Below are 10,710 nucleotides of genomic sequence, written 5' to 3' on the forward strand. Positions count from 1 at the left end.
GTATTTGACTTGGCTGGCTCCGGTGTGCTCCGGTGTGCTCTGGCGAAAGTCTCTCAGCAGCCATTTGGCTCCATCACGGAGGTCTAGTGGACAACTGGCTGGAGGCGAATGCCTGAACTTAAAACGACCGGATCCGAGTCCATTTAGTTATGATGTAAATTTTGAAAAAGCGTGATAAGCTGTTTTAAGATCTCGGTTATGGTGACAGTGGCTGTGTTTACATGCACAACATTAAGTTTCTAAAGAACCGTTCATTCACAAAACTGCTTCTTTGCCAGAAGACCAGATTGATGGCTGAAGATGCAGCCCGCACATTATGTTGAAAACTCAAGGGTTAAGGTTCAATTTATGCTTCATGAACAATGACAATCCAGAGCTACCGTCCTAGTCAACCAACGCCGATTACATGACACGGTCACCAATACCCATAAAACAAACCATGGAGAAATAGCCTTCTTTTGCATTTGTACATTTTTGAACAATAGCTTCAAAATCGTACAGAGAACGTTGGATGTTTTCTTTAGGACACGCCACTAAGTAACAGGTCAAACGTGCTGCTCTGTCTTTCCGCTGCGTTCACGTCATGTGGGAGGGAAGTCAATGATGGGAACGGTTCCCATGTTTACGACTTGAGAGCGTTCACGCCATCAGGCGACTCAAGATGGCCGCCGTCGGTCTCTTTATGCCGCTGCCTCTCACCCGTTACTGGAGGCTCCAGCTGTCTTCGCCAGTAAACTCTGACAAAGCTAAATAGAAAGACACAAACGCTACAGCTACATGTCTTCAGACGTCATACGACCTAGACGATTTTTTTAAGTCAGATATATCAGAGCTCTCAGAGGTTTGACTTTCCCAGTCGTAATCGCAGCTACGATGTGGAAATTGCACCTGGGAAACTCCACTTACTCCAATATAAGGTTGAACGCAGCTTTAGAGAAAGTAGAACTACTAGCAACAGTTGCATTAATGTGTTTTCAAGCTGAAAGGCTCCTCAGTAGTGCGACTAAAACGATATTATTCCTACTGTGATTATTTAATCCCATTGATATAACAGGAGTATGATGTTTACACCGTTGCTTTACTGGGATCAGATTATCGGTGCGCATGTAAACACGGCCACAGTGAACGGTCTGCGCAGCTCTCGTCTCTGCCTCCAAACCTTTGTTGTTACGGTAGTTTGGGAGTTTGCTCGGTTAGCCTAGCACTATTAGCCTGCTAACTAGCAAGCAGGCATTAGTCTTAACATGGTTAAAGATCGTTTCTACCGGACACTTTGGCCAGTGTGCTCATATTTCAGTGAGCTTGACTGTGCTCGGGGGTTTTTTTGGTTTCTTTTGTTTAGAGGTCGAGATTAACTGTAGGTGATGCTTCAGCTACGTTTGACTTTTATTATTTCACTGTAAAGCTCTTTCCCAACTACACTGTCCTACATAGAAATTCTGTTGTTTTTTTATGTAACCTAGAAATCCTGAAAAAAAAAAAAAAACCCAAATTTTCATCCAGATTAATCTTTTTAATTTAGACGTCCGACGTCCCCTGGTCAGACAGAAATTAAACAAGTCTGACAGATAATTTTGAGACCGCCATGTCATGGTTTAAGGACTACGATCCGATGCCTCGGAGAGCTGAAGACCTCCAGACGACACTGCCGAGGCCCGTTTTATCGCTCACGACCCGCCGCAAAGATGTTTTTCAGGGTGTTTTCATCCCACAACTGTCACTGTTTAACTTCGAATATCAGATGATTCGCTGCACAGTTAGAGACTGTGGTTTCAGAGTGTCTGCAGTTAAAGACTTGAAGTTGTATTTTCGTGGCGGCTCCCGTAATTTCACAGAGATTAAGCCGCATAAGCACATGATCCCTGAGTGGAGATGTTGTTCAGTGACTCACCACGATGGAGCTTCACAGACAGTATTTTTCCAAGGTGTGAGTGCAAAGAGCAAACGGAAGCCTTACTGTTTCAGTAGTTATTGATTATTTAAATCAAGTGGATGTGATTAATTATTTAAAACCGTTACTCGAGTATAATGTTTTGAAAAGTGTGGATTTTCTTCATTTATTTAGATGAAACTACTTCTTTTCATTTACGTCGACTAACTCTGCTGTATCCTGATATGCAATGTGGCTGTTTTTGGAGAATATCCGAAGGGCTATAGACACTAGATGAGTTTATGAAGTTAGATATATATTAGTCTTCTTAAGCTGTTAATCTTAGAGGGTTTGATACACAGAGGACCAGCAGCATATCGCTCGGTTTGTAGACGGACTGTGGATGTTGCCGGTGCCCACCGCAACTTCAAAAGCATCATTTTCGCCTGGCAGCTGATTGGTTGTCGGATTAATTCACAGAAACTGAATCCAGATGTGTTCACTGGTACTTGGCCTTCACGTCGTGATGCTACGGAGGCAGAAAGCGCCTTGTGTTTCTGATATATAGAAAGCAGAATATTTGACATACGCCAGTGTGACTCCATTAGTGCCCATAAAACGTTCATTACTGTTACTACATGTACGGATGTGATAATTGTTGTCGTTCATTTTACTTATTCCTATTCTGTGAATTAATTCTAGCGGTAAATTATTTCCGTTTCTGTTGTTGCCACATTCTCCGGACAGATTTTTTTAACTTTGTGCTGATGTGGGTGGATTTCCTGTGTGTGGGGGGGTTATTTTTAAGACTTGTCTATGATATTTGACAGTGTGAAAGTCTGAGGTAATAAATGCAGTTTAGGGATGTTGTCTGTTCTACAGTGTCCTTGTTTTAAGGTAGAGGTTATGAAGTCTCAAAGGAGACTTCAAGCGAAAACCCGAGGACCGGCGCCAACCGGGTCTTGAAAGAAATGGCTTGACACTTGAGGAAATGCGCTTATTTGCTTTCTTGTTCAGAGTTAGATGAGAAGATTAATACCAGTGATGTCTGCCTGTTAAATATGAAGCTAGAGCCCGGACACGGGTAGTGTCCAGCCAAGAAGTAGTCCAGCACGTAGCCCCTCTAAAATCACAACGTGGTGGTTTTACACTTTGGTTTTCGTGCTGATTAAACAAATGAGATATAACATCTGGATTACAGTGGTTGAGCGTTAGAGTTGCTGGTGGACAGATATAATTTCATTTATTTAAATCTTTGTAGCCATCTCCTGTCTTTATGCTAAGCTAAGCTAACCGTCTCCTGGACATCCAACTCTTTGCAAGAAAGCAAACAACGTTGAACTATTCCTTTAGTCGGAGGTTTTCCCAGCCCGGCCGGGGTTTTTCTTTCACTGGGCCGTTACATCACCGCAGTATGTACCAGGTCCGGGCCGAAATATATCGACCTCCAATTTTTTTCAAGTTTTCGGGGCATTAAACGTGTCTCGCTAACAGGATGTGTGAGTGGAACTAAAGCAGTTTATGCTTCATTATCCGCAGGCTACATAAGCTGTGGGACTATGACACCGATGAGGGTTTTACTTCACTTACTGGGATGATTGCGGCTACTTCCTGGAGGCAGCTTGTGCCGGTGCAGACCTGGTGTATACCGAACTCAAAAAGTCGCAGTAGAAAAGATTCATTAGTCCGTTCATGCAGAAAAGCTCACCTTTAGAAGCAGTGTGACTAAATCCTGTGCTTGTGCCCACTGTCTTGTTTTTTCCACTTCTACATCTGCTCCCTCTCGTCTCCTCCGTCCCTCCTTCCCTCTGACTCTGGTCTCCCAGGACAAACTGTGTCTTCCTCACCACATCCTGGAGGAGAAAGGCCTGGTGAAGGTGAGCATCACGGTGCAGGCCCTGGTGGACGAGGCCTCCTCCAAACACACCCTCCCGACGTGAGCGGCGGAGACGGGCGGGGCTTCCGACTGACTGACACGTACAACGAACGCACGCCTGGATCGACACGCTGACGTGATTTCACGTGACGCTACAACACGCCTCTGTGGTCATTCTGCATCCCTCTCAGTAACAGAGTGTTTTTTTATTATATTTAAAGGATGCAAAATGGTGTTAAGGGAACTAAACCGGTCAGAAGTGGATTTATTTACTAATTCACATTAGGGAACTTCTGGGTGAATTAAGGATTTAGGAAGCAGATAGATTGATGGAAGAGCCGACGCTGGCCAGTGTTTGACTGGATGTAGGTGACTTCTCACCGTAAACGATGTGTTTTACATCAGTTTCAGGGGGTGCGAGTGGAAATTGACGCTTCTCAACATCCACTTCTTCAGTTCAACACAAGAAACAGAAAATAAACAGTCACCTGAGGGGCATAAATACAGCTCCACACTTGTTTTATTTTAGTTTTTTCTGGATTGAAAAATTCTTACAATGGTTGGTACCAAACATTACGGCTCAGTATCGGGGCCACTGTGACGGGGGAAGGAAAAATCTTTGATTTCAAGAATAAAGTCAGAATAGTTCTAATGTTGAGAGGATAAAGTTAGAATTTTGAGAATCGGATTAATCTTATGAGACAAAGTCAGTCAAAGTCAATAATATACAGAAAAATGCAGTATTTTGAGATTTAATCATAATTTTATGAGGAAAAAGTTCGAAAATTATGACAAAGTTGTAATTTTCCTTCAATCGTTGGAGAATAAAGTAGCGATATTACGAGATGTGGCTTTATTCTTGTGAAATTATGACTTTTTTCTCAAAAAATGATTTTTTTTCCCTTTAATTACAACTTCATTTGGTCATAAAACTGTTATTAATGTAATATTTTTGATATATTTTACTTTATTCCCATAATATTACATATTTTTCTGAAATGACTTTACTCTAAAAATCTCAGACGTTTTTCTCTGTAACCGTGGCCCCTAATACTCATAGGTATATTTAAAGAAAGTGGTATTTAAATCTAAATTAGCACTCGGTGTAGCTCTTTAGCTTTTCTAGCATTCAATCGGAACCATTTAGCCGCAGCGGCGCCAACTTTGTACCTTCGCCCGTTTGTACCGTGCAGCCCGGGCTCTCTGGAGCAGAAGAACTCCTCAACCATTTCACAGACCGTCAGTTGTCTATCTCCAGATTCTAGATTTTTCTCTACTGAGGTTGCAGGTGAAGTGTCACTGGACTGTGTGAGTATTTAGCGTATTGCTCTCAGTTCCCCGAAGAGAATAAAACCACAATGCTACAGTCTTAACATAGAGGGAGACACCTTTTAACCACCATTCGTATTTAAACGTGAAGATATTTATGATACAAAGAGAAGCTGAAATAAGGTGTTTGAGTTGTTGTATAAAAACCAAAAATATTTTTCTCTAATATATTTTAGGTATAATTGTGTATGTTTTATAAAAGTTTGACTATGACTTTGTGTGGAGCTCTCTGCATGTCCCCGAACCAGGTCTGAGTCTGTGTTGTGAGGACACTAATCCGTGTTGACCGGGTCTCCGGGTCTTTTCTCACTCTGCGTCCTCTCACAGTTGTTGGTAGTCCCAGTTCACAGAGGGAGACCGGGCCTCGGTGAAACTACTTCAGCAGTTACGTTCACGTTGGATGTGGTGTTTCTGCGAGATGCAGTTTGCTAGTCTGCCAAAACCCGCGTGGCGTTAACGAAAAACGTCTCTGAACAAACCGCCGGCTTTTCTTTCCACGTAGGCCGAGGCCTGTGTGACTTCCCGCGCAGATCTTCTGAGTGTTAAACCCCTGCAGCCTGTTGCACCAGCCGCTGTATGCGTGAGTTGAAATGGAGCTTAGCGTGAGCGTAGCGCGGGAGCCGCTCAGCGACCCGGTAAAAGCAGTTTTCTCCGTACAGGTTAGTTTCACTTGTAGGGTTGAGACAGAACTTAGAAATGTACATTGGCGGATTCAAAATCGATGCAGCAGAGCCAGAGAGATGGTCATTGTTCATTCCACGCATTCTTCTACCGCGTGCCTACATTACCCACGGTGCACCTCGACAGTTCAGCTGGACATCCGGGTGTGTCACGCTAGTAGCAGCTAACGTATCCTGGAGCCCGTAGCCTGCAGCATTGAATCTGGTAAGCTCACTTCGTTCTCACTCCTTCTCCCCACCCCCCGATTTTTCTGCTCGTCACACACGTGGTCTTCAGGCCCGACCGCCGCCGACTCGGGTGACATCACTCGAGGACATTGGTCAGACCTCATGCAAAGGCAGCTCCCGTCTAACTGTGGGGACGGGGGGAACAGTTCCTGTGACAGCTGCGTCCCTTTGACGTGGCTCGGTACCAACGTCACTGGGGAACTGCTGCTGTTTAGGTCTCGACTTCGTTGACGCCGACTGATGTTTTCCAATTGGTGTCTTTACCATTTACGACCTTACGGATGCGATGCAGGGCATCCTCAGCCCAGCGAGTACGACAGAAGGTGGCGATGACGAGTAAAGATCACAACTCGTGTTGTCATATGTCGACTAGTTCGCTCCGTTGCAGGTCTCTCGCCGCGACAGCGTTTTGATTACGGTCGGCGTCATGAAGTCATAGTGTGAGCGGAAATGCCGCATGATGGGGAGTTTAGCGTGAAACTGACCCGTTAAACCGCAGCACTCGCAGTCAAACTTCCATCCGGCTGGTGCAACGGGCCGCAGACGTGTTAACACCGATCCTTTGTCAGCTTCCATCCCTCGATAAATGTCAGAGATGTGCGTTTGATTTTTCCATTTCAGGATGAGGCGGGTGTAGGGTCTTTGAGGATGAGATCTCACGTAGCCACACCTCCGGCGCCACCGGTCCCACGTGGGTCAGGAGCTTTTCAAAACTCTATGAGAAAACAAACTTAGAAAAGAGGCGGTCCGACCACTTTCTCACTGCTCTGTGGAGTAAAGTTGACGTCGTGGCGAAGCGCTTCTCTGGCCCGGTAACCGTTCAACAAGCGAGCGTCGATTCCACTTTTCAGCGTCTGAACTTGTCCAAATCCCTGAGGTTCAGGCCGGAGCTGTTGCTGTGTGAGATTCTGTGACTCAGGGTAGGTTTGGGTTTACTACACTGTTGATGCCTCATTCCACAGCCTGCTACGTCAACAGTATTTTACGAGTGTGTTTTTATGTGTGAGCGTGTGTGAGAACAAGGGAGTTGGCCTTTTGAATCATGTGGCAATGCAGACCTGGCGCAAACCAAGACTTTAAAGGGGCAGTAACCAATTCTTGAGCTTTATCGACCTCTGCTGGCAACTAGGACAAAGCTCTGATATCAGACCTACCATCGTCACCACTGTGCACGTAGGCGGGGCGAGGCCGGAGCCAGATGGGACCAGTACCCCACCAAGACCTGCCGTAGTCCTGCCACAAAAGGACTGGACTTTGACAGACACGATTCTGACTGATTTCCTTCATTTGGCTGCTGTTTCCTCAATTCTCTGGTTGAAAATGAGAGTGAAGGCAGGCGGAAGAACACACTAACTATTATTCCCATTATCGATCGATCTACTGATCATGTTACCGACGAATTTTTGTCTCTAAAATGCCTGAAAACAGTGAAGATGTCTCTAAAGACCAAGGCAGTGTCACCAGATTTCATTTTTGTTCCACCAACAGTCCAAAGTATAAAAAAAATTTAGAACTAAGAGACGCAGCAAATCCTCACCAATGACCAAGTCAAACTAGGGAATGTTTGACATTTTCACTTTAAAAAGGACTGAAACTTCTTTTCAGTTATGAAAATATTTGCTTTTTGCTGATTATTTTTCTGTCAATCAACTAATCAAGCAATGGACTAACCGATTCAGCTGTGCTCCAGCTGTTACAGCTCTAGGGATAAAAACTCGGCTGTATTTTTGCACCAGGCGGCGGAGTGAAACTGGACGAGATCGAAATCTCGCACCAGTGTCGGTGGTGTCGATGGGACCCCGCCTCCCCTTGAGAGAAAAACCCCGTCCAGACGAGGGCTCAAGTTGTTCCGGGTTTCTCCAGGCAGCCGGATCGTTGGTGTAAAGAACAGCTCAAACGTTTTAACAGGTTCGGCGGAACACATAACGTGTGCCTGACCTTTTAGTGGCAGAAAGGTGGTGGTGAAGGGTCGACAACTCGGGAGCGGGGTCAGTGATTCGCTTACTGCCCCTTTAAAACCCGAACCCCCACGGGTCTGGGATCATGTTGTGTTTCTCCTGAATGCCATGACACGAGCACGCGGAGCGCCTGACGCTCTTGGACCAGCAGGCCTGTATGAGTGAGCGATGAAGACGTGGTTTTTTTTCCGTGCGTATGATGCAGCTTGGTATCCAAAGCTTGAGCTAGTTAAAGCTTCAGCAGTAAAAACTCGAGAGAAATGCTTCCACTGGACGGATTTCGCAGTTGCCAAAACAAACCTTTTCTCTCTTGTGATAAATCGTTAGTTAGAGGATTTTATTTAAATGTACATATTATTTATCACAAGATTTTCCTGTTGTCGAATGAATATTTGAACAAGCCGTGAGTTGTGCATTTGACTATTTCTTCATGTACTGTATATTTCAGCGTCAAACAGTCACACCAGCAAACGTCAAGTCTCGATAATCAGCTGCTGAATAATCCACATTATCATAAGGATGTTCAAACAGATGTTCGTGTGTTTCGACACTATGGGCAGCTCGGAGAAGCATTAACGCAAATGTCGGTTTGTATATATCAGCTCCTAATATCCCGTAGCAGTATTATTTTTCCTCCTGGCGAAAATCTGTTGAATAGAAACAGTCGTTTCTCCCGTTCCTGACATGAAATCGTCTAAATTTCATCTTGAATGCCTGCTGAAATCAGTCGAAACCCATATTCTGGTGAAATAGCAAAAATGTCAGGATTGTCGAGTCGGCCGTCGCGTCGCAGAGATGCTGAAGTCCGAAAGAGAAAAAAATGTAGAAGTCTGTAAATTTCCCTCTGCTCGTCCGTCGTCTGTATCCGCCTTCCTTCATTTAATCACGGATTTGACTCATATCCTCGCTTCTGTACACATCGCATCGTCACAGTGTTTCTGGGAAAAGCAATAAAACCAAACTGGCTGCTTCCCCCGACAGAATCTGCACTTTAAAAACTTCTGTATTTATATCTTTGTTTTGGCAACTGAGAAAACCTTAAATCACCTTTAATCTGAAAAGAGAGAACAGAGAGTTTCGCTGCGAGAAATGTGACGCTGATGTAAATTGTGTAAATGTGCGGTGAAAAGCCTGCTGAACACAAAGCAGTGTTGTTTTTTTATGTCTCTTCTCTTGTACATACAGTACATACTGTCCAGAAACGGCCTGTACTCACATTTTTGTACTTTTCTGACTGGGAGGAAATTTATTTTTATGTGACTTCTTTTCAGGTTTGTTGAGATTTTGATGTAACATACCCTTTTGTAACTCTTTGTGAACCTTTTGTGTAATTTGTTGTACAGCAGCTCAAATTTACATGCATGAAATGTCCCTTTAATGTCGCCTTAACTGCTGTGAATACTGTATATACTGTACTGTATTTCTCATCACTTTATCAGTAAAGACCTCATGTGTCAAAACAAACGCACCTTCTGTTGGGTCACTGCGCAGACGGAGTGGAAATGCACAAAACGGAGGATGTTCCGACTGAAGGAACTCGACCTTACGCGATTTTTAAATAAAATGTAGAAGCCAAAATCCAACATGTCCATCAAAGCCTAAAATCAGTGTCTGCTCTTTGATTGTCTTTGGTGTGAGGACCGGTGTCCTGCTGCAAAAGAACCATTCACGGCACCGATCACGGTGGAGGGATGGGGCGTAGGCCAGGGAGGGGCCCGTCACGACTGTAAATTTGAACCTTTTTCCTCTGAAGTCTGGTGTGTGTTGTAGAGGATTTTCTAGTGTCAGTCGACTTATTCTTGCAGCTATAAAATCTATTCATTTTATAGAATATAAATATGCACCAGCTTATTACCGTCCAGGCAACTTACTAAATGGTTATTTTAATTGTGTTTTTACTTTTTTTTAATCTAACGTAAACATTTTACAAATAGCCTGTAATGTTCTGTACGGACCTCAAAACAAAATGTACCATCTTCTGTGTCACAGTTGGATTCAGGACTAGAGAGAAAACCTGTGCTTTGAACTACGCTCACGTAAAGGAATATTTTGGCACGTACGGTAACTATGGCGCCGGCAGGCAGTTAGCTTAGCTCCAAAGCTCAATAACGAACCTCAGGAAGTCGCATACACACATAAAACCATAGCGTTTTTACTCTTTGATTTTCGTTTGGATTAAACAAGATCTAGCGAGTTCATCAGTGAGCTGCGGAGGAGCTGGCGGGTGAATTTTATTCCCTTCGGACAGACCGGGCTAGCCGTTTCCTCTCGTTATGCTAAGCTAAGCTAAGCGTCTCATAGACAGACGAGTGGTTTCAATCTCCTCTGAATCTCAGCAAGACAGAGACTAAATGAAGGGACCAGATTAAGACTCAAGTTTATCCAGAACGCTGCAGCCAAGATTCGGACTAATACAAAGAGATCACACCCCCCGGCTCCTGTAGCAGCAGCAGTGAAAGTGTTTGACTGAAGCTCAGGACTGAACATCCTCCTGCAGCTCAGTCCCCGGTCACGACGAACCCACGGAGAGTTTAGAGGAGGAGGACGTCTCCCGGCGGCCGCACGTCTCCCACAGAAGACAACGTATAACTAATAACTAATGTTACCGTCTACGGCAGGAAAAAACACTCCAGACTTCTGTAAATGAAACGTAAAGCCTTTTTTTTTCAGGATGTGAACTCTACGACAGCATCAAGGAAACCTCTTGGTGCAGCTCGTTAGAGCCTTCACAGCGCAGGTCACCGAACTTCAAAAAGGACAAAACACAAA

General features: G+C 44.4%; 1 protein-coding gene across 3 annotated transcripts in view; it reads left to right on the forward strand.

Moving 5' to 3' along the window:
• The window catches only part of lrch1 (leucine-rich repeats and calponin homology (CH) domain containing 1), a 99,338-nt gene extending 91,754 nt beyond the window's left edge, over positions 1 to 7,584 (forward strand). For all 3 annotated transcript variants that reach the window (XM_040147896.1, XM_040147898.1, XM_040147897.1), the window contains one exon: positions 3,697 to 7,584. In XM_040147896.1, the coding sequence (XP_040003830.1) occupies positions 3,697 to 3,810 (114 nt within the window). In that variant the 3' untranslated portion in view covers positions 3,811 to 7,584. The remainder of the gene's footprint in view (positions 1 to 3,696) is intronic.
• Positions 7,585 to 10,710: the final 3,126 nt, after the last annotated feature.

The sequence above is a fragment of the Xiphias gladius genome, chromosome 16 (assembly GCF_016859285.1).
Source record: "Xiphias gladius isolate SHS-SW01 ecotype Sanya breed wild chromosome 16, ASM1685928v1, whole genome shotgun sequence".
NCBI classification, from domain to species: domain Eukaryota; kingdom Metazoa; phylum Chordata; class Actinopteri; order Istiophoriformes; family Xiphiidae; genus Xiphias; species Xiphias gladius.